This window comes from Oncorhynchus tshawytscha, linkage group LG02 (genome assembly GCF_018296145.1).
Source record: "Oncorhynchus tshawytscha isolate Ot180627B linkage group LG02, Otsh_v2.0, whole genome shotgun sequence".
Classification (NCBI taxonomy): Eukaryota; Metazoa; Chordata; class Actinopteri; order Salmoniformes; family Salmonidae; genus Oncorhynchus; species Oncorhynchus tshawytscha.
The window spans coordinates 43483287-43504652 of NC_056430.1; the positions used below are offsets into that span (position 1 = coordinate 43483287).

The window sequence follows — 21366 nt, forward strand, 5'->3', positions numbered from 1 at the left end:
AAGAATGTATATCTGTATGTGTATAGAATTTCAAAACAGTTTTTGGAATAAAACATATTGACTGATGCACGAATATACTCAGTAAACACAGTAAACAATGACCTTTTCTGGATTTTGAAGTTTCCAGCCTCTGGGAAGTGATTGAATAGTATGAGTAGTGTTGACATGGACAGAACCATAGAAGATAAAGACAATAGCCAGGATTTAGAGAAAAAGAGAATGCTTTACTATAAAGAAGGCGTTTCTAGCCGAAGTTGCAACATCTCATCATACACGCATACATTGTGAATATATTAATATGCCATTTCTCCGTTGATTAGATGTACGTTACAAAAGCTGTTCTTTTGCGAGTCGAGGCTTGACGGACGAGCTGCTTCGATACACTTATAATTGTAAAAGTAAAAAGCAGAAAATAAAATCATTTCAAATATCAAGAACATGAACAATAACAATACATGCGCCAATTTTATCATTGTTATGGGCACCTCGTTGAAGAATAAAACCGCAGTTTTGCAGAATCTAAAAATCAAGTGAACTCAAAGCTGTGAAAATGCACATTGATACTTTGACATTTTTGTTACCCCTTGATAGTTGAAAAGTTATTTGCTATTCTAAGGGAGGAGTCGTGTCGATGATACACACATTACAAACGGAACAAGAAAACACTACTCCTTATGCACCTCCAGTAAACGTGCTCAAACAAATAAAAATACAGAAAAAAGCACTGTGTATCAGCAAATATGCATTATTATATTTTCTGTTTTCTAGCCAGTTCACTAATTACCCCTTACGGATCCATACGGGGAAAGGAGAAAGGCTATCAGGGGAAAGGGCTTGTACAGAACTTAAAACAACGGTGAGTTCAAGACCAAATCCGTCATCGAACATTCTGTGATTCAGTAGTTTTTAAGGGTTGTTGGAGGTTCGTGATTGGACTGTTTCTCTGTGCACTTTGTCTTGTTGAGGAGAGCATATAGCAACAGGAAAGGCACTGTATTGTGTCTCTGCTAGCACTCCTGGCCTCCTGTGTCCTCATGTTAATACAGTGGTCAGGTGTCTGTGCATGGTAGGCTAATGTAGTCACTACCCGGTGGTCACGGTGAACTTTACCACAAAGAAACAACATGAAAAACAAAATGGGTCAAAACTTGCTTTGACATACTGGAGAAAGAAGGTTTAAAGAGGACCCGTTCACAGAGGATGTTGATGTCCATACAGTATATTCAATTTTTTTAAAGTCTAAGATGAGGAGGAAGGCAGAACACAAGACATCTCTTTAAATAAGTGAAGCACACTACCAAATCTGTCCCTTTCAAAATGGCCACCAGCCACTGGGCTGTCACCAGGAGGAGTGGAGCAGCAGGCATGTTAGGTGAATGGCATGATGGGAGAATGAGTCTGTGCAGCCTTGAGAAAGTCTGGGGTTGCCTTATTAAGAGACGACAATACAAAAACAAACAAAATAGGGGAAAATTGGCTATCCGTTACCTCAGCAAATGCTTTTTTTTCATACCTATTGAACAGGTGTGTGCAGTATGCTACAACAACACATTTCATTAGCACTTTTTATTTACACCATAATGTGGCTGACTACTTTATACCTGTTCCACAACATAGTGTTATTTCTCAACTGTTTCTTTTGAATTAGTGATAATCAGAAAAGTGACGGACCGATAGACAAGTCACAAGCCATATATTACAATTTCAAAGCAAGTTGTTAGGGACAACATCAATTGAGTCATTTTGAGTCCCCAATCGTAATCAAAGCTACATTGCAAAGGTCCACATGACATCATTCTTGGGATGCACCAGGTACATTTGCTTGGTGGACACAGACTTGTGACTATTTCTTTACTCATAAAGCAGTTTTTCTGATAGATATTTACAAAGACATATTGTTTCAGGACTTACGTGTACGCACAGTTACAGTATGTCAAACAAATAAGCAATGTTACATTTCTGTGTTAAGTTAAAGTTATATTAAATAAATTCTAATACCAACATGGAATATTAACAGTAATACAAACATGAATACTCAACATGAAGAGCAGCACAATGAATAGATCGACACAACGTCTTTAATGGTGACAGTCAATGTTGTTAGTTTACAGAAGAATACCCATAGCAACAAAAGATGAGTCATACAGCAGAATTTCCTTTTCTTATGTACAATAACAAATCCCGTTAAGTTTTTTATCGTGGCTTTCAGAGTGGGCTCTGATGTGATACCATTAATTCAGTTGGTCAAAAATGTCTATTCAACAATTAATGAGTGAATTACTAATATATTAATTAACACTATCGACATAATGTAATAAATTAAAATATAAAATAATAATCTGAAATACAATGTGACCTCTGTTAGCTAATTGTCATTCGTTAGCTAAGATCTATTTGATTTAACGTGAAAGACTTTAGTAACGCTGTTGTGATAAGTTGTAAAAGTGGGGGTTGAGCTTTCTACCGCTTCAAGAGGTGAAACATCAAGGAAGACTCATGAATGAGTTCTACTATTGAAAGGATCAAATGGTAAAATGGAGGTCCACCAATGTATTAGTATCGATGTGTTCTAACTTCTTCACACTTCCTTGACATACTGACTTCGTATGACAATGATGACTATAGGGCCAGGTGGAATCTGCAGGGACGTTCATTACCTACACAGAGTTGTCTGTATCCTATATTCAAAGACATTGAATATGTTTTGTAGCAGTATTTCGTTTCGTTTTGACTTCAAGAGTCAATTAGGATTCCAAATCATTTCTAGAAGTTTGAAGGTAAAGACATGCCTCTACAGATTCTGCCTGTCCCATAACGAGACCAGTTATAAAAGAAGCAGACAAAAGAGGTGCCGATCAAGCCTAGCCTAAGGATCACAGCCATGCTAAACAGGAAGTAAACAAGAAGTAAGTTACCTCCTTGGAGCACCATTCACCATAGAGATGGACAGACAGTCTGTAGCAGTTTACCAAGCAGAGCAAACCTCCACTCCATGCTACTTTTCCTTTGTCTCTTGCACTAAAGTACTACCATGCTTGAAAACATTTTTTTTTCTTCAAATGTCATTTATAACTGACATAGTATAGGCTTGTACCATAACAAAGCTTGAGGCAGGAATGGCATTGCTATAGCTGTGGCCATTTTGAATATCTCCACACGACTTGAGATTGGAGGTGAATCAGAAGTACATTTACCACAGCGGGATGGGGAGGGAACGATACCATTTCATTAGGCAAGTTATTCTTCTTTAAACCTGTGAGAATAAACACACACAAAAAAAAATTGAATTCATAACCAGACTTTACCCAAAAACATGAGGTGGTGGTAGTGCATAGTTTTGCAGCGCACTAGAAGGTGAGCTAGCAGTGTTTACAGCATTAATATATTCTAATGACTCGTCTATTGTACCAGAATTATCTCTCTTTGCGGAAATATCAATATGATAAACATATCTGCCGACATCCTGCTATGTTGGTGGTCCGTAGCTGATATGTTCACAGGAGGAGCGTCTGTGTCTCCTTCCCTAGGAATGCTGGGTAAAGACACAGGGGGCGTGATATGTGTGGGACGAAGAGGGGGATTGCGGGAAAAGCTGAGGACGTTGAAAACAAAAAAGCTCTAGTGCCACACAAAATGCTTGAAAACCTCTGCGTTGCCTCTTAGTCCTCTGTAGTTGAGGTCAGCCCTTTAGGCACACTAAAGTCTGTGTGATGGGCAGGAGGAGGAGGAGCATAGAGAAACTGGTACTGTTCAAGATTCCCAAACTTTGCCTCGGCAAGCCATTTTCTGGAGCTGACAATAAAGGCTTGGCTCACTGTATATGGTAGCTTCCATTCCATTCCATTCGCACCCCCTTATTTCTCAGAGGAACGGTTTCTCCGTCCGCTTAAAGAGGCCAAACAGTTTCCAGGCAGGCGCTGTGTGTTTACGTGTGTATACGTGTTTTTATAGATTCATATATATATATATATATTCATATTCATATCTGTGTTTGTGTGTGTGTGGTAGTAGTAGTGGTGGTAATAGTACCCTCCGACCGCTAAGGGGAGCTCCGCAGATCCCCAGGCCGAGGCGGGCGGGGGGGGGTTATGCCAGGGAGTAGATGGCGTTAACGGGTGAGGTGGCTTCTGAGCTTTCATTGCCCTCTGTTTCGTCCTTGTCCTTCTTGACTGTGTACTGGCCAATGAAGGAGCCGTCCTCGTTGAACTGGCCATCCCCTCCCTCGCCGTAGTCTACCAGGCTGTCGTCACTCTCCTTCACCCCGCCGTCCAGAGAGTTCTGGCTGCCCTGCAGAGGCTTGTTGTCCTCGTCGCTGCTACAAAGGGTAAAAAAGTCAAAGGTTAGACTCCGCCTGTGAAGTCATCGACACGGTCATCACCGCAAGTGAGTCCTTACCGTCCCAAAGGTTAAGGGGGAGAGAGAATAGGGGTCAGGGGTCAGAGGAGAACTGGGGAAGGGAAAAACTGTATACAAGAGAAGTGTTGATTGTAGTTTTCCGCAGTCCTTTCTCTTACAGATCATCACAGACTGAAGCTGAGGTCATTCAGTTCACACTGGAACCCAATCACTTTAAAAAAAAAACAATTTTGGAACAACATCGATACTTGCCTTTAGCTATGATATAAAAACACTGGCAGTTGTCAACCAGAGTGCCATAATATAAGCTTGCTGAAATAAATACTGTAGTCTTCAATAACTGCTACAGCACCGCTGAGTCATTGGGGAAGCTGTATGTTGCCCTTAAATGCTCAAACCAACGCATTCTCATACATACACATGCCACTCAGCCTGGACTATGTTCTGATGTGAGATCTGTGCATTAACTTCAAGCTCACACACAAAGCAGAGTGTTGCAGTTTGTGTGAAAGCTCAAGTTAGAGTAGGTGAGCGTATCTCAGTTCAGAACATGTCCCTATGTCTTCTACCTCTGCAGTAGGGAGAGAGAACTGTCATGCAGAGGGACACTGGTGCTATCAACCAACATTAGCTCTATAGACACTTACAACAGGCAGATAGCAAACAGCAGAAAGGCATTACCAGAGCAGAGGGAAGAGAAAAAGATACAAGTTTAGCTCTTCAACAGTCTTTCCATCATATTTGGAGGTGTTGAATATTTATCTTGGCTGTAGAAAGGATCGATCTACAAACCAGACTGTGTTGACATTTTCTTCAGTGATTTGATGGTGTGGTACCGTATCAAGGCTGGCCAGTTAGTAGACAAACTACGTCGGAATATAATCTGACAGAGATTACCTGAAGTCATGGCTCTGAGCATGCTCCATGCAGTCACCAAATCAACTGAGCACACAGGTCATCAACCAAAAATTACCAAGGAAACCAGGCCGAACAGTATCAACAATAGTAAATAAGAGCCTGGTAGCAACAGTTGTGATGTGTGTGTGCATGTGTGTGTGTGAGTGAGTGAGTGAGTGAGTGAGTGAGTGAGTGAGTGAGTGAGTAGAGAATCAGAGCAGGTGTTCAGTTCTGGTCAGGTGTTCAGCAGTCTGATGGATTGTAGATACAAAGTGTCTCAGTGATGTACTGGGCCATCTTCACCACACACTGGAGGGCCTTCGGTTGTGGACGGAGCAATTCCGGGAACCAGGCCATGATGAAACTGGTAAGGACGCTCTCGATGGTGTATTTGGAGAGGACCCGGGGTGGCATGCCAAATTTCTTCAGACACCTTAGGAGGTAGAGGCACTGTTGCGCCCTCTTGACAAGAGTGGTGGTATTGTTGGTTCATATCAAGTAATCGATAACATGGAACCCGAGGAATTTAAAACTACTGACACTCTCTTCTGCAGTCCGGTTGATGTGGATCGGGGCATGTGCCAGTTCACTTACATCCTCCCTATAGGCTGACTGGTTGATGTTGGTTATCAGTGTGGAGGAGGTTATTGCCAATCTTCACAGCCTGTGGTCCATCAGGAAGTTCAGGATCCAGCTGTAGAAGGTAGGCCCAGGGCTCTAAGCTTGGTGACAAGCTTGGAGGGAACAATAGTGTTGAATGGTGAACTGATGTCAATGAACAGCATTCTCACGTAGGTGTTCCTTTTGTCAAGATGTGTAAGGGCCGTGTGAATAGCGATAGAAATGGCATCTTCATTGGATCTGTTGGAGCGTCAGTGTACCTGTCATGCTGGCCATGATGTAGGCTATGACCAGCCTCTCGAAAGCACTAAATGATGACACGGGTGAGGGCGACGCGGCGATAGTCATTTGGGCATGTGAACTATTGGGCATTGGAAAAATGGTGGTCTCCTTGAAGCAAGTGGGGACTGCATCCTGGGATAGGGACAGGTTGAACATGTCAAAGAAGACGCCCGCGAGATGGTCAGCCACACTCTGAAGATGCAGTCAGAGATGCCATTTGGCTGGTGACTTTGTGAATATTCCCTCTTGAGATCTTTCCTCACATCAGCCTTGAGGAGCAAAAGCACCTGGTCATCCGGAGCAGAGAGATACTTCTTGGATGGCTCTGTATTGTCTGCCCCAAAGCGAGCATACAAGATGTTAAACTCATCTTGGAGGGAGGCTTCGGTTGGCACCAATCCACTGGATTTGCCTTTGAAGTCAGTAATAGCCTGTAGTCCTTGCCACATGTCGCAAGTCTGAGTTGTCGAATGAATGGATATGCGGAGCTCGTCCCTGCTTGCTTAGTGCACTTCCCACCGAGTCTTTGTGGTTTGTTTGGCTGACATTAAATGCTGCAGTACGGGCTCACAGCATGGTATGGATTTATCTGTTCGTCCAGGGTTTTTGGTTGGGTTATGTCCAGATTGGTATTGTGTGTACAACATCATCAACACATTTTCTAATGAAGCCTGTGATTGACGATGTACACTGCTCAATAAAATAAAGGGAACACTTAAACAACACAATGTAACTCCAAGTCAATCACACTTCAGTGAAATCAAACTGTCCACTTAGGAAGCAACACTGATTGACAATAAATTTCACATGCTGTTGTGCAAATGGAATAGACAACAGGTGGAAATTATAGGCAATTAGCAAGACACCCCCAATAAAGGAGTGGTTCTGCAGGTGGTGACCACAGACCACTTCTCAGTTCTCAGTTCCTATGCTTCCTGGCTGATGTTTTGGTCACTTTTGAATGCTGGCTTTGCTTTCACTCTAGTGGTAGCATGAGACGGAGTCTACAACCCACACAAGTGGCTCAGGTAGTGCAGCTCATCCAGGATGGCACATCAATGCGAGCTGTGGCAAGAAGGTTTGCTGTGTCTGTCAGCGTAGTGTCCAGAGCATGGAGGCGCTACCAGGAGACAGGCCAGTACATCAGGAGATGTGGAGGAGGCCGTAGGAGGGCAACAACCCAGCAGCAGGACCACTATCTCCGCCTTTGTGCAAGGAGGAGCAGGAGGAGCACTGCCAGAGCCCTGCAAAATGACCTCCAGCAGGCCACAAATGTGCATGTGTCTGCTCGAACAGTCAGAAACAGACTCCATGAGGGTGGTATGAGGGACCGACGTCCACAGGTGGGGGTTGTGCTTACAGCCCAACACCGTGCAGGACGTTTTTCATTTGCCGGAGAACACCAAGATTGGCAAATTCGCCACTGGCGCCCTGTGCTCGTCACAGATAAAAGCAGGTTCACACTGAGCACATCTGACAGACGTGACAGTCTGGAGACGCCATGGAGAACGTTCTGCTGCCTGCAACATCCTCCAGCATGACCGGTTTGGCGGTGGGTCAGTCATGGTGTAGGGTGGCATTTCTTTGGGGGGCCGCACAGCCCTCCATGTGCTCGCCAGAGGTAGCCTGACTGCCATTAGGTACCGAGATGAGATCCTCAGACATCTTGTGAGACCATATGCTGGTGCGGTTGGCCCTGGGTTCCTCCTAATGCAAGACAATGCTAGACCTCATGTGGCTGGAGTGTGTCAGCAGTTCCTGCAAGAGGAAGGCATTGATGCTATGGACTGGCCCGCCCGTTCCCCAGACCTGAATCCAATTGAGCTGATCTGGGACATCATGTCTCGCTCCATCCACCAACACCACGTTGCACCACAGACTGTCCAGGAGTTGGCGGATGCATTAGTCCAGGTCTGGGAGGAGATCCCTCAGGAGACCATCCGCCACCTCATCAGGAGCATGCCCAGGCGTTGTAGGGAGGTCATACAGACACGTGGAGGCCACACACACTACTGAGCCTCATTTTGACTTGTTTTAAGGACATTACATCAAAGTTGGATCAGCCTGTAGTGTGGTTTTCCACTTTAATTTTGAGTGTGACTCCAAATCCAGACCTCCATGGGTTGATAAATTTGATTTCCATTGATAATTTTTGTGTGATTTTGTTGTCAGCACAATAATATTTCATTCATTCAGATCTAGGATGTGTTATTTTAGTGTTCCCTTTATTTTTTTGAGCAGTGTATATTCGTCAATGTTAATGGATAAGTTCTGGGTGGATGAATAAAATAAAACATCTAATCAGTATTCTCAAAACAGTCCTGCAGCATTGAGTTTCATTCCTCTGTCCGGCTCCTCACTATTCTCTGTGTTGGTGGCTCCGTATTGAGTTTCTGCTTGTCGGCATGGAGTAGGAACACAGAGCCGGGATCTTATTGGCTGAAGTGGGGGCGGGGGATTGCTTTGCACGAGTCGTGGATGTTTGTGTACAGATGGTCCCGCATGGTCCTCTCGTGAGGCAGGATACATGTTGGCGATACTTCAGAATAATTTGTCAAAGATTTTCTTGGTTAAAATCTCCTGCGAGAAAGACAGCTTCCGGGTGAGAGGTTTCTTGCGGGCTAACGTTATTGTACAGTTCGTTGAGTGCCACCTTGCTGGTTGCTTGTGGTGGTATGTACACAGCTGTGATAATAATACACATGAATGCCCTCAACATTTAGTGGGGTTGGCATTTTAGTATCAGGAACTCCAGGTCGGTTGTGATCAGGAGCTCGAGATGTTTTTAATTTCATTACACAAGGAAATGTTGATGAGGAAGCATACACCTCCCCTACTCTTACCAGAAGCCACCGTACGATCCATACGGAAAATGGAAACGCCATCTAGTCGGAAAGCAGAGTCGAGTGAGTTTCATGTAAGCCATGCCTCTGTAAAAACAAAGACACAGCATTCCCTGATGTCCCTCTGCGATTGAAGCCTTGCTCTGAGCTCAAAGTTTATTTTCCAGCAATTGGACATTAACCATCAGGATACTACACTCTTAGAAAAAAAGGGTTCCAAAGGGGTTCTTCGGCTGTCCCCAAATGAGAACCCTTTTGGGTTCTATGTAGAACCCTCTGTATAAAGGACTCTACATGGAACCCAAAAGGGTTCTACCTGGAACCAAAAAGGGTTCTTCAAATAGTTATCCTACGGGGACAGCAGAAGAACCCTTTTAGGTTTTCTTCATCACCGGCTTTGCCTTCGGTCAGGTAAGCCTGCTGTGCGAGGGACTATGGAACTAATGTATTATTCCAGATCTGGGAGGCTGAGCGATAAGTGTGTAGCTTCCGATCATGATCCAGAAGTGTTTGTCGGTCGTAGGAATATAGCACGAACATTCTGAGCAAACAAAGTAACAGTGAACGCAGAAAATGCAATACAAAAGCAATGTCAAGCAGGAACCGTCAAGACTCGCAGTCCTCAGAGCTGCCATCTTATCATACATGAGAGAGTGAGAGTCTAGAGAAGATAAGTAGACCAGAAAATAGAGAGAGTGAAATAGATGGGAGGAAACTGGATAACTGCACGGGATGTTTTTGATGTTTTAATCGATTAATATACTGAGAGAGGAATTTATCAGGAGTGTTAGAACTCACTCTCATACATACAATAGTGTATGTAGACATTGGCCTTATACAGGCATGGTCAATGACAATCTTGATTTTTAGTAGACCTGAGCAGATGGAGAAATGAACTTATTAGATTTTCACAACCCTCAAATTCACTAAGATTTATCGAACCATAAGGTGAGAAGCATAGCAGCTGGCAAATACGAAACTATTGTCCATAGTTCTAAATCCACTCAAGAGTGGAGTATTACAGCTGAATTATGAGGACATCTCCACATTATATAATTGAATAAATCTACTAGAGTGGCAAAGTCATAAAAAAAAAACTTGCCTCAGGTCGCGGGTTTCCCAGCTTTCGTGTGTTGACCTTATCGCTCAAGCAATATTAGTGAGCCAGAAGGTTTAGAGGAGGTATAAAAGACCAAGCTTTCCCTCGACTTTAAACCTCTTTAGAATGAGAGGGTGTAGAATGATTCAATTATCTGATTAGATTATTTTTTAAGAAAGGAGCAAAGGTGGAAAAAAGTAACTGGGAATACTTTATTCTACTGAAATAAGCTGCAGTGTCTGAAACTGCTTTCAAAACAAACTGTTTCATCTTTGTTATTTGAGCATTTTTTCTATAAAGATGAATATTATCCAGCCCAATTAACATATCAATTGGACTAGAGGAATCAATTGCGTAAATGTCAACATCAGTTTGTTACTTTCCACCTCCGCTTACTTCGACATGACTGGAATCAACAATATCTTGCATATTAAATGAGGATTTTAGTTGGTTAAACCTTAGTGAGAATATGTTTCATTCAATTGAAAACAGAATGGTCAATGTTCAGTCAATTCAACAGGTTGTGATTAGAGTGTGATTAGATATTAATCGATTAAAATCCAATGCAAGAAGTCTGAGCGATCTCAAAGTAAATAATGCATATTACTTCAGGGTTATTCTGGTTGTGGTGTGCACTGTGCAGAACAGGCTTCTACTCCTTCCATACCTTTTGAAGGAACAACTTGATTTGACCCAATGGGAACAGAAACCAAAACAGAAAGACAAAGGAAAAATACGTAAGGTGAGGAAGAACAAAAAACAGAGATGGCTAAAAACACACTGAACAGACAAACATACTGAATAAACACACGGACTGAAAATGAGATCCTAAATGAGATCTTGAATGGGGGGAATTGCTAATATACCTGAGTGATATAGACCTAAAATCACATTTACTATTGGGTCAAAAACATTTGGGTGCCCATACATAGTTACCCCATACTATGACATCAAACAAACAAAAACACAGATGAAGCAACAATAATCATTGGATCCGGAACAAAAAGCCGTAGAATGAGGTTTTACATAGCCAATGGAAAATGGGATAACTATCTATCTGGTCATGAGGTGCATCAAGGCTAGCTCTGGTCCACGGTGTGACGTGAGGCTTGAACCTTCTTCAACTGAAGAAAATGCCTTCTATGGAGGAATGAATGGACAGATGGAGGCCGTTGAAGCCGTCTCAAACCGCAAGTAACACAAGGGACCAGAGCTACATCAAGGAACGCATCTGTGGGTTTGGCAATTGGCAAATGAAGGCCCTCACAGCTGAGTCTGTAGCACAACAGAAAGTCAAACTGGATACACCATAGACCAGGGATGGCCAGACCTTGTCCTGAAGAGCTGCAGAAGGTGCAGGCTTTTGTTCCAGCCCAGCTTTAACACCCCGACTCAAACAATCAACCAGTCTTCAATGTACAAACCACAGAACGTTACATGAAGTGAGTTAAAGCTGGGCTGGAACAAAAGCTTGCACACTGCGGCGTTCCAGAAGCAGGGTGGGCCACCACTGCCATAGAGTCACGCACATGCAGAGATAGAACTGTCAAAGTGTTTATACATCATAAATTAAGAAAAGTACTCCCCCACATGAAAAAATACTATACTCTATATTTTAGCAACAAGGCACGGGGGGGTGTGGTATATGGCCAATATACCACATCTAAGGGCTGTTCTTATGCACAACGCAACGCGGAGTGCCTGGATACAGTGCTTAGCCGTGGAATACTGTCTTATACTGTCATATTTACTGTAGTATAATGTATCATACTGTATTATACTGTAATATGTATAAATAGTGTATTAAAAGAAAACTGTATATACTATAGAAATGAATGAAGTGTTTTTGCAGATTGTAGTTTATTGTAGTATTTACTGTAGTGTTTTGTGGACTGTACTACAGTATACTGTAGTGTTTCCTGTAGTGTTTTTGCAGACTGTTGTATACTGTAGTATTTACTGCAGTGTTTTTGCAGACATTACTGTAATATTTACTATAGTGTTTGACATTGAAGTGGAGGGTTTCTCCTTCAGGAAACCTATTGGAGGAATAATAAAAGAGCACATTTTCCATAACCTGTGGGGGTACAATATATGGTCGACACTTGGCATGTAGATTTCTCACTTATGGGTGGCACAAACTGCGATATGGGGAGGGGAATGGGCAAGGTATATGCAAATTCAATACGGTTGTTTTTACAATAATTTAAAAAGTATACTGTTTTTACGGACTGTAGTGTTTTTACGGACATAACTTTAGTATTTATTACAGTTTTCTCTACAGTAAGTACTACACATGTTTAATGGATACTACAGTGTGTAGTATAGTATTATACACTATACTACAGTTTACTATAGTAAGTACTGTAGTATTCTATAGTACACTGTAGTATTTTTTCATGTGGGCCAGAACATACTAAGTTGACTCCTGCATGTTTATTTTTATCGACATATCTGTCAGTTTGACCCTTTTGAAGGCCGAGGTCGACTCAACCCGAAACGGGACAGAATAAACATTTGTCTATTGGGTGTGAGCAGCAGTGAATGTCAGGATGTAGGGAGGAAATAGTGTTGTACCTGTTGATATTTTATCTGCATACAAAAGCTTTATTGTCAGATGTTGCAAAATGTTCTCTGCTGCTTATTCCCCAAATTGGTTCCTCGAGGGTGTCAAACTCCAACGGAAGACCTTCCAAACTCCCACCCTAAACCCTCTCTCCATCAGATTCTACCCTACACCTTCTTCCCTCCCTCCCTCCCTCTCACTTGAGCCCAAATTGATTTCCGTCCTCAGCCTTCACCTCTGCACCTGGTGGTTGCTGCCTTTTGAAATGTCAGCTGTTGGAAGAAAAACAAAGCAATTAACCTTAAGGGTAGGAAAACACGCTCAAAGCCTCGACAGAGACAAAGGGTTCAGGACTTCTCAGTGTTCACGATCAGTTTCAGGATCACCACATCACCTACTTGATCCATGAAACACTTGACAGCTCTCTAGGGAGAGATAAGAAAACCCTGCATATTCTCTCTCTCTCTAGCTCTCCTTCGCTCTCTCTCTCCTTTGCAAATGACCTGGATTTACTTGACACTTTATTACCTGATTAAATTGACACTTTCAGAGTATATTGAGATTAGTGACTCTTCAGCTGTGGATCTAAAGTGAGGCCTGTGGTACCATGAAATCTGCTTTTTCAACCCTGTGATATCCTGCAGACTGGTAATGAGAACAGGCCTTCACAGTACCGAGCCTTGGCTCACTGTCTGCGCACTTCAGCGGAGCCCTGAACACTAACACGCTTTTCTCACTTGAATGTCATGAGCCTGAGGCGACGCTTAAACCACAGCTATGATTAGCCTCACTTGCCCCATATTGAACACTTGCTGCTCTTAACCCTGAACAACCCATGGATGGATCTGGTCCCTGCCAAGACAACTCTCCACCAGAGGCCTGTATTGAACAGGTCCAGAACAGCCCTGGGCTTTAAGTTATTTTGCCTATTGTAATGGCTGTTGTTCTGCTTGTGAGGTAGCAGGTGTGGAACAGACATGGCCAGGCCATGGATACACAGGGCAATAGATGATCTTAGCCTTAAGGTTAGGCCAAGGTAGCCCGGTGATGCATAACATGGTTTAGCCCTGAAGTAGCCCTAACCTGCCTTGAAGGGAAAGTGGACCTAATTTTACGGAAGTAGACTATATACCCAAAGGGTCAGGGACTGATTATAGAAGCTTTTGTTAATTAGCTACAGTTTAGCTACATATTTCTGAAGTACCTTGCCGGAAGCTGTGTAGAAACAACACTCTTCTCACTTCTCTCTGTGTATTCACACTACCCGGAGAGTCTCAGCTGCGCCCTGGTCACATGTTTGACACCCCGGGAACCGAGATATCTAAATTGGCTGGTGTACTGTGTCCACCTCCATCTCCATCTCCACCACCCATCTCTCACTTTCCCATTCTACCCCATGAACAGTAGTGCAAAGGGAGGAGGGTGAAGTTGGTCATAGACCATGATCTAACGTCACAGTTATTGCCTCACTTCCGCACCCCCACCATTACCCCGAACTACCCCAATTCTCACCCCCAAACCCGCAGGCAGCCCCCCCCCCCCAGTCTGGAGGGGAGTATCTGCCCCAGACATGCGCAGGCCGGGAGGAGGATGCCGTGCCAAAACCAAAGTACCTGTTCTCGTTTTCGTTCTCATTTTCGTTCCTGTCAGGGACAGATGACCATTTCAGCGTGGAGAAGAGAGGGAAGAGACGTGAAGATAGGAGAGAGTAGAGAGAGCGAGAGAGAGAGGGAAGGGAGGAGACATCCTCCAGGTGACACACAAGCGTATGAGAGCCAGAGACTACACACACACACACACGTACACGCCACACACCCTTACACACACACACACACACACACACACACACACACACACACACGCCCAAACATGCACGTACACATACACCAACACAACGTGTGAGTTATGTAGACAAAGGGATTAGTGCCAGTGCTATTGAGTGTGTGTCACTGTATGAGCTTAGCAATGACCTTCACTGTAGGAAAGAGGGTAATATTAATAGACATTGATTAGAGACGAGAGCAGGGACTTGCTTTGGTTTTCCATTGTCGACATGCCTCACACACTTGTATAAACATTACAGTAGAGCACTGCTCACACACAAGTGATAATGGTTGATATCACCTTTGAACATCACACTACACATCCAAGTGCTTTTAAAAACACTTAACACTTTAAAACCACAGCACTTTGTTGTCAAGTAGAATAAACACCTACAACAACACTGCTCAAATGATTTCATCAATTGGTGTAACGTTTGTAATGCTCGTTTTCTGGGCGGCAGGCAGCCTAGCGTTTAGAGTATTGAGCAAGTAACCGAAAGGCTGCTAGTTTGAATACACAAGATGTCAAGATGAAAAATATGGCGATGTGTCCTTGAGCAAGGCACTTAACCCTTATTTGCTCCATGGGCGCCATACTACTATGGCTGACCCTGTAAAACGACACAATTCACTGCACCTATCTGGTGTATGTGAATATATATAATTTGTATTGCTCGTAATTCTTTCTAAAAGCAAAACTAATAAAAATCTCTTCAAATTACTCTAAATATACCTGACTAAACCATTGTAACTGGTCTAGTTAGAAAGTGCCCCCAAAGCTTGGGTAAATTAGGGTGCCATGTTCCACTTTAGACTCATAAGAACAGTTAGGGGTTTGGGTTACAGATTGTGTGGTGTTACTGGGTGTTGAGTACAGGGGCACTTCCTCTCCTTCTGAAGTTCTTAAGACACTGTCAGCGGTGATATGACCATCACCATGGCAACAGTGGATGAGGGTCACCTGAGAAGGTATTTCCATTCAGGAACTAGCTTTGGTCATGTGAGAGGTCAAAGATCATTGATACCTTGGAAACCAAAGGCCAAAAGTTCTGTGTGTTACCACCACAACAATACACACCAGACAGGCTGTGTATGGATGCTCCTGTATGTACTTTAGTTAAGGATTTAGGTGACAAACAGTAGCCACACATTTAAGTGTGTACATACCCTCTACCTGTCTGTGTAATTTAGGACATGGGTTTTAGCACCATTTCAATAAAGTAGGATCATGATGATTAGAGTGAGTAAGCTGACTTGACGGTTAAGTTAGAGGGTTAATTAATCAGTAAAGGTGGACAGAGAGAGACTCATTCCCCACAGAGAAAAATGAGTGGAGACAGATCAGTGGGACCTGGAATGAGCAAAAGACAATCACTTACCAACAAATATATATACTACTGAACACATGCATTGCTAGACCTAACACATACTAACTCCTGTCATAACATTCACCAGGATTATAAGACCTAAGAGTCCCTGTACCTCATTCCTGATGTCTAAATACAGTACATGCAGATAAACACTACTACGCATGATCCTAAGCCCGAACATCATACATCATAATCATGATGACGAGTATACACACACATAAGTAAACCAACCAGACAAAAGCCTACTAAATCCCCCTCTATATAAGCCTGCATGACTCAGTCATACCTAGGTCTATTTCCTACACAGTGTTACAATAGAACATCTGCATAGATGAATCGGTCACTGATTGGTGAAACACATACTTAACCTCCCAGGGGAACATCGGGCCATATAATACAACGTTGAACAAACATATGAGAAATATTCATATTCAGGAAAAAGACTTACTGGTAGTCAAATGATCCGTCCTCTCCTTTCTGATCCACTGCATCCAGAGGGAGATCTTTTTTCTCTCGCACTGAAGAGCGATCAAGCCAAAAAGACACACATGAGTAACACGTATTCAAAGCTCCACCAAGGCCTTGGAATTTCCATGGGTGCTGCTCTCCGTAATTGAATAACCCATTACGTTTACATTTATGTTTGACCTGTAAACTCTTACATTGGAGCTTGACCCACTCCCACCCCACATCATTACCTTACCTGGGTATTTAACTCCCTTCTGTTAACCATTACCTGGGTATTTAACTCTCTTCTGTTAACCCTTACCTGAGTATTTAACTCCCTTCTGTTAACCCTTACCTGGGTATTTAACTCCCTTCTGTTAACCCTTACCTGGGTATTTAACTCCCTTCTGTTAACCCTTACCTGGGTATTTAACTCCCTTCTGTTAACCCTTACCTGGGTATTTAACTCCCTTCTGTTAACCCTTACCTGGGTATTTAACTCTCTTCTGTTAACCCTTACCTGGGTATTTAACTCCCTTCTGTTAACCCTTACCTGGGTATGTAACTCTCTTCTGTTAACCCTTACCTGGGTATTTAACTCCCTTCTGTTAACCCTTACCTGGGTATTTAACTCCCTTCTGTTAAGCCTTACCTGGGTATTTAACTCTCTTCTGTTAACCCTTACCTGGGTATGTAACTCTCTTCTGTTAACCCTTACCTCGGTATTTAACTCCCTTCTGTTAACCCTTACCTGGGTATTTAACTCCCTTCTGTTAACCCTTACCTGGGTATTTAACTCTCTTCTGTTAACCCTTACCTGGGTATTTAACTCCCTTCTGTTAACGCTTACCTGGGTATTTGCCTCCGCGACTCCTCTTGATGAAGCAGACGATGAGAAGGATGAGGATGATGAGAGCAATTGCACACATCAGCCCGATGAACCAGCCCTGGGTAGCAATGTCCACCTGGTCTTTACTGTAGGCTGTCAGCAGGCAAACACATTGACACGCACACACACAGGAGGGAGAGATGAGACACACAGAGAGAGGGAGAAAAATAATAAGAGTTTGTTGTGCCCCAGATGAGTCACTGGCAATACGTCCGACCATCTGTCCTCATCCAAGACTTTTCAAATCAAGATACAGTAACCACACAAAGTATGACAACCCCAAAACATCACAATATTCCATTATTCCCTCAACGCAGAGCTATTACTCTCAATGGAATCCCACTACTCATTCAATTGTTTTTCTTTATTTGTACTATTTTCTACATTGTAGAATAATAGTGAAGACATCAAAACTATGAAATAACACATATGAAACAACACATATGGAATCACGTAGTAACCAAAAATGTTTTAAACAAATCAAAATATATGATATATTTGAGATTCTTCAAAGTAGCCACCCTTTTCCTTGATGATAGCTTTGCACACTCTTGGAATTCTCTCAACCAGCTTCATGAGGTAGTCACCTGGAATGCATTTCAATTAACAGGTGAGCCTTGTTCAAATTAAATTCATGCCTTTGAGCCAATCAGTTGTGTTGTGACAAGGTAGGGCTGATATACAGAAGTTAGCCCTATTGGTAAAAGACCAACTCCAAAGAGTTGGGGGTCGTTGACCTGGTTTGCTAACTACCTCTCTCTCAAAGATTGCAGTGTATAAAGTCAGAACATCTGCTGTCTCGGCCACTGCCTGTGAACAAGGGAGTATCCCAAGGCTCGATCCTAGGCCTCACTCTCTTCTAAATTTACATCAACAACATAGCTCAGGCAGTAGGAAGCTCTCTCATCCATTTATATGCAGATGATACAGTCTTATACTCAGCTGGCACCTCCCCGGAGTTTGTGTTAAACACTCTACAACAAATCTTTCTTAGTGTCCAACAAGCTTTCTCTGCCCTTAACCTTGTTCTGAACACCTCCAAAACAAAGGTTTGGTAAGAAGAATGCCCTTCTCCCCATGGGTGTGATTACTACCTATGAGGGTTTAGAGCTTGAGATAGTCACCTCATACAAGTACTTGGGAATATGGCTAGACGGTACACTGTCCTTCTCTCAGCACATATCAAAGCTGCAGGCTAAAGTTAAATCTAGACTTGGTTTCCTCTATCGTGATCTCTCCTCTTTCACCCCAGCTGCCAAACAAACTCTGATTCAAATGACCATCCTTCCCATGCTAAATTACGGAGACATAATTTATAGATTGGCAGGTAAGGCTGCTCTTGAGAGGCTAGATGTTCTTTACCATTTGTCCATCAGATTTGCCACCAATGCTCCTTATAGGACACATCACTGCACTCTATAATCCTCTGTAAACTGGTCATCTCTCTATACTTGTCGCAAGACGTACTGGTTGATGCTTATTTATAAAACCCTCTTAGGCCTCACTCCCCCCTATCTGAGATATCTACTGCAGCCCCATCCTCCACATTCAACACTGCCAGTCACATTCTGTTAAAGGTCCCCAAAGCACACACATCCCTGGGTCGCTTGTTTTTTCAGTTCGCTGCATCTAGCGACTGGAACGAGCTCCAACAAACACTCAAACTGGACAGTTTTATCTCAATCTCTTCATTCATGGGGTGGCAGGGTAGCTTAGTGGTTAGAGCGTTGGACTAGTAACTGCAAGGTTGCAAGTTCAAACCCCCAAGCTGAAAAGGTACAAATCTGTCGTCCTGCCCCTGAACAGGCAGTGGACCCACTGTTCCTAGGCCGCCATTGAAAATAAGAATTTGTTCTTAACTGACTTGCCTGGTTAAATAAATTCAAAGACTCAATCATGGACACTCTGACTGACAGTTGTGGCTGCTTTGCGTGATGTATTGTTATCTTTTGTGCTGTTGTCTGTGCCCAATAATGTTTGTACCATGTTTTGTGCTGCTACCATGTTGTGCCGCTACCATGTTGTGTTGCTACCATGCTGTTGTCATGTTGTGTGGCTACCATGCTGTTGTCATGTTGTGTTGCTACCATGTTGTTGTCATGTTGTGTTGCTACCATGCTGTTGTCATGTTGTGTTGCTACCATGCTGTTGTCATGTTGTGTTGCTACCATGTTGTTGTCATGTTGTGTTGCTACCATGCTGTTGTCATGTTGTGTGGCTACCATGCTGTTGTCATGTTGTGTGGCTACCATGCTGTTGTCATGTTGTGTTGCTACCATGCTGTTGTCATGTTGTGTGGCTACCATGCTGTTGTCATGTCATGTGTTGCTACCATGCTGTTGTCATGTTGTGTGGCTACCATGCTGTTGTCATGTTGTGTTGCTACCATGCTGTTGTCATGTTGTGTGGCTACCATGCTGTTGTCATGTTGTGTTGCTACCATGCTGTTGTCATGTTGTGTGGCTACCATGCTGTGTTTTCATGTATTGTTGCCTTAATATGTTGTTGTCTTAGGTCTCTCTTTATGTAGTGCTGTGTTGTCTCTCTTGTCATGATGTGTGTTTGGTCCTATATTTATATTTAATTGCTTTTATCTTTAATCCCAGCCCCAGACCCCACAGGAGGCCTTTTGCCTTTTGGTTGACTGTCACTGTAAATAAGAATTTGTTCTTATCTGACTTGCCTAGTTAAATTAAAAATAAATATTATGTCAAGAACAGCTCAAATAAGCAAAGAGAAACAACAGTCCATCATTACTTTAAGACATGAAGGTCAGTCAATACGGAACATTTTAAGAACTTTGAAAGTTTCTTCAAGTGTAGTCGCAAAAACCATCAATCGCTATGATGAAACTGTCTCTTGTGAGAACCGCCACAGGAAAGGAAGACCCAGAGTTACCTAGTTCATTAGAGTTAACTGCACCTCAGATTGCAAAGTTTCACAGAGTTCAAGTAGCAGACACATCTCAACATCAACTGTTCAGAGGAGAATCAGGCTTTCATGATCGTATTGCTACAAAGAAACCACTACTAAAGGACACCAATAATAAGAAGAGACTTGCTTGGTCCAAGAAACATGAGCAATGGACATTAGACCGGTGGAAATCTGTCCTTTGGCCTGATGAGTCCAAATTTGAGATTTTTGGTTTCAACCACCGTGTGGTGAGATGCAAAGTAGGTGAACGGATGGTGTGCGCGAGTGTGGTTTTCACCGTGAAGCATGGAGGAGGAGGTGTGGGGTTGCTTTGCTGGTGACACTGTCTGTGTTGTATTTAGAATTCAAGGCACACTTAACCAGCATGGCTACCACAGCATTCTGCAGTGATTCATCATCCCATCTGGTTTGCGCTTCATGGGACAATCATTTGTTTTTCAACAGGAAATGACCCAACACACCTGCAGGCTGTGTAAGGGCTATTTGACCAAGAACGAGATTGAGATGGTTTGGGATGAGTTGGACCGCAGAGGTAAGGAAATGCAGTGAACAAGTGCTCAGCACATGTGGGAACTCCTTCAAGACTGTTGGATAAGCATTCCAGGTGAAGTTGGTTGAGAGAATGCCAAGAGTGTGCAAAGCTGTAATCAAGGCAAAGGTTGGCTACTTTGAAGAATCTCAAAAATAAAATATATTTTGATTTGTTTGAAAATTCTTTGGTTACAACATGATTCCATATGTGATATTTCATAGTTTTGATGTCTTCACTATTATTCTACAATGTAGAAATGAATGAGTAGGTGTGTCCAAACTTTTGACTGGTACTGTGTATATATATATATTTTTTCCCCCCCTATATATATATATATAGGGGAAAAAGGTATTTAGTCAGCCACCAATCGTGCAAGTTCTCCCACTTAAAAAGATGAGAGAGGCCTGTAATTTTCATCATAGGTACACTTCAACTATGACAGACAAAATGAGAAAGAAAATCCAGAAAATCACATTGTAGGATTTTAAATTAATTTATTTGCAAAATATGGTGGAAAATACGTATTTGGTCACCTACAAACAAGCAAGATTTCTGGCTCTCACAGACCTGTAACTTCTTCTTTAAGAGGCTCCTCTGTCCTCCACTCGTTACCTGTATTAATGGCACCTGTTTGAACTTGTTATCAGTATAAAAGACACCTGTCCAAGACCTCAAACAGTCACACTCCAAACTCCACTATGGCCAAG

The 21366-nt window shown here is 42.8% G+C and overlaps 1 protein-coding gene across 17 annotated transcripts in view; it reads right to left on the reverse strand.

Annotated features, from left to right (window-relative positions):
* Positions 1 to 203: 203 nt before the first annotated feature.
* The window catches only part of LOC112244826 (neurofascin-like), a 158300-nt gene continuing 137137 nt past the window's right edge, over positions 204 to 21366 (reverse strand). For 12 of the 17 annotated variants that reach the window (XM_042299272.1, XM_042299261.1, XM_042299287.1 and 9 more), the window contains 3 exons: positions 17155 to 17286; positions 16306 to 16375; positions 204 to 4315 (listed from right to left, as the gene is read on the reverse strand). In XM_042299272.1, the coding sequence (XP_042155206.1) occupies positions 4087 to 4315; positions 16306 to 16375; positions 17155 to 17286 (431 nt within the window). In that variant the 3' untranslated portion in view covers positions 204 to 4086. Of the gene's footprint in view, positions 4316 to 10705; positions 10781 to 12851; positions 12937 to 14277; positions 15839 to 16305; positions 16376 to 17154; positions 17287 to 21366 lie in introns of those variants that run through there. The other 5 variants (XR_006079070.1, XR_006079071.1, XR_006079068.1 and 2 more) reach the window with 5 other exon arrangements.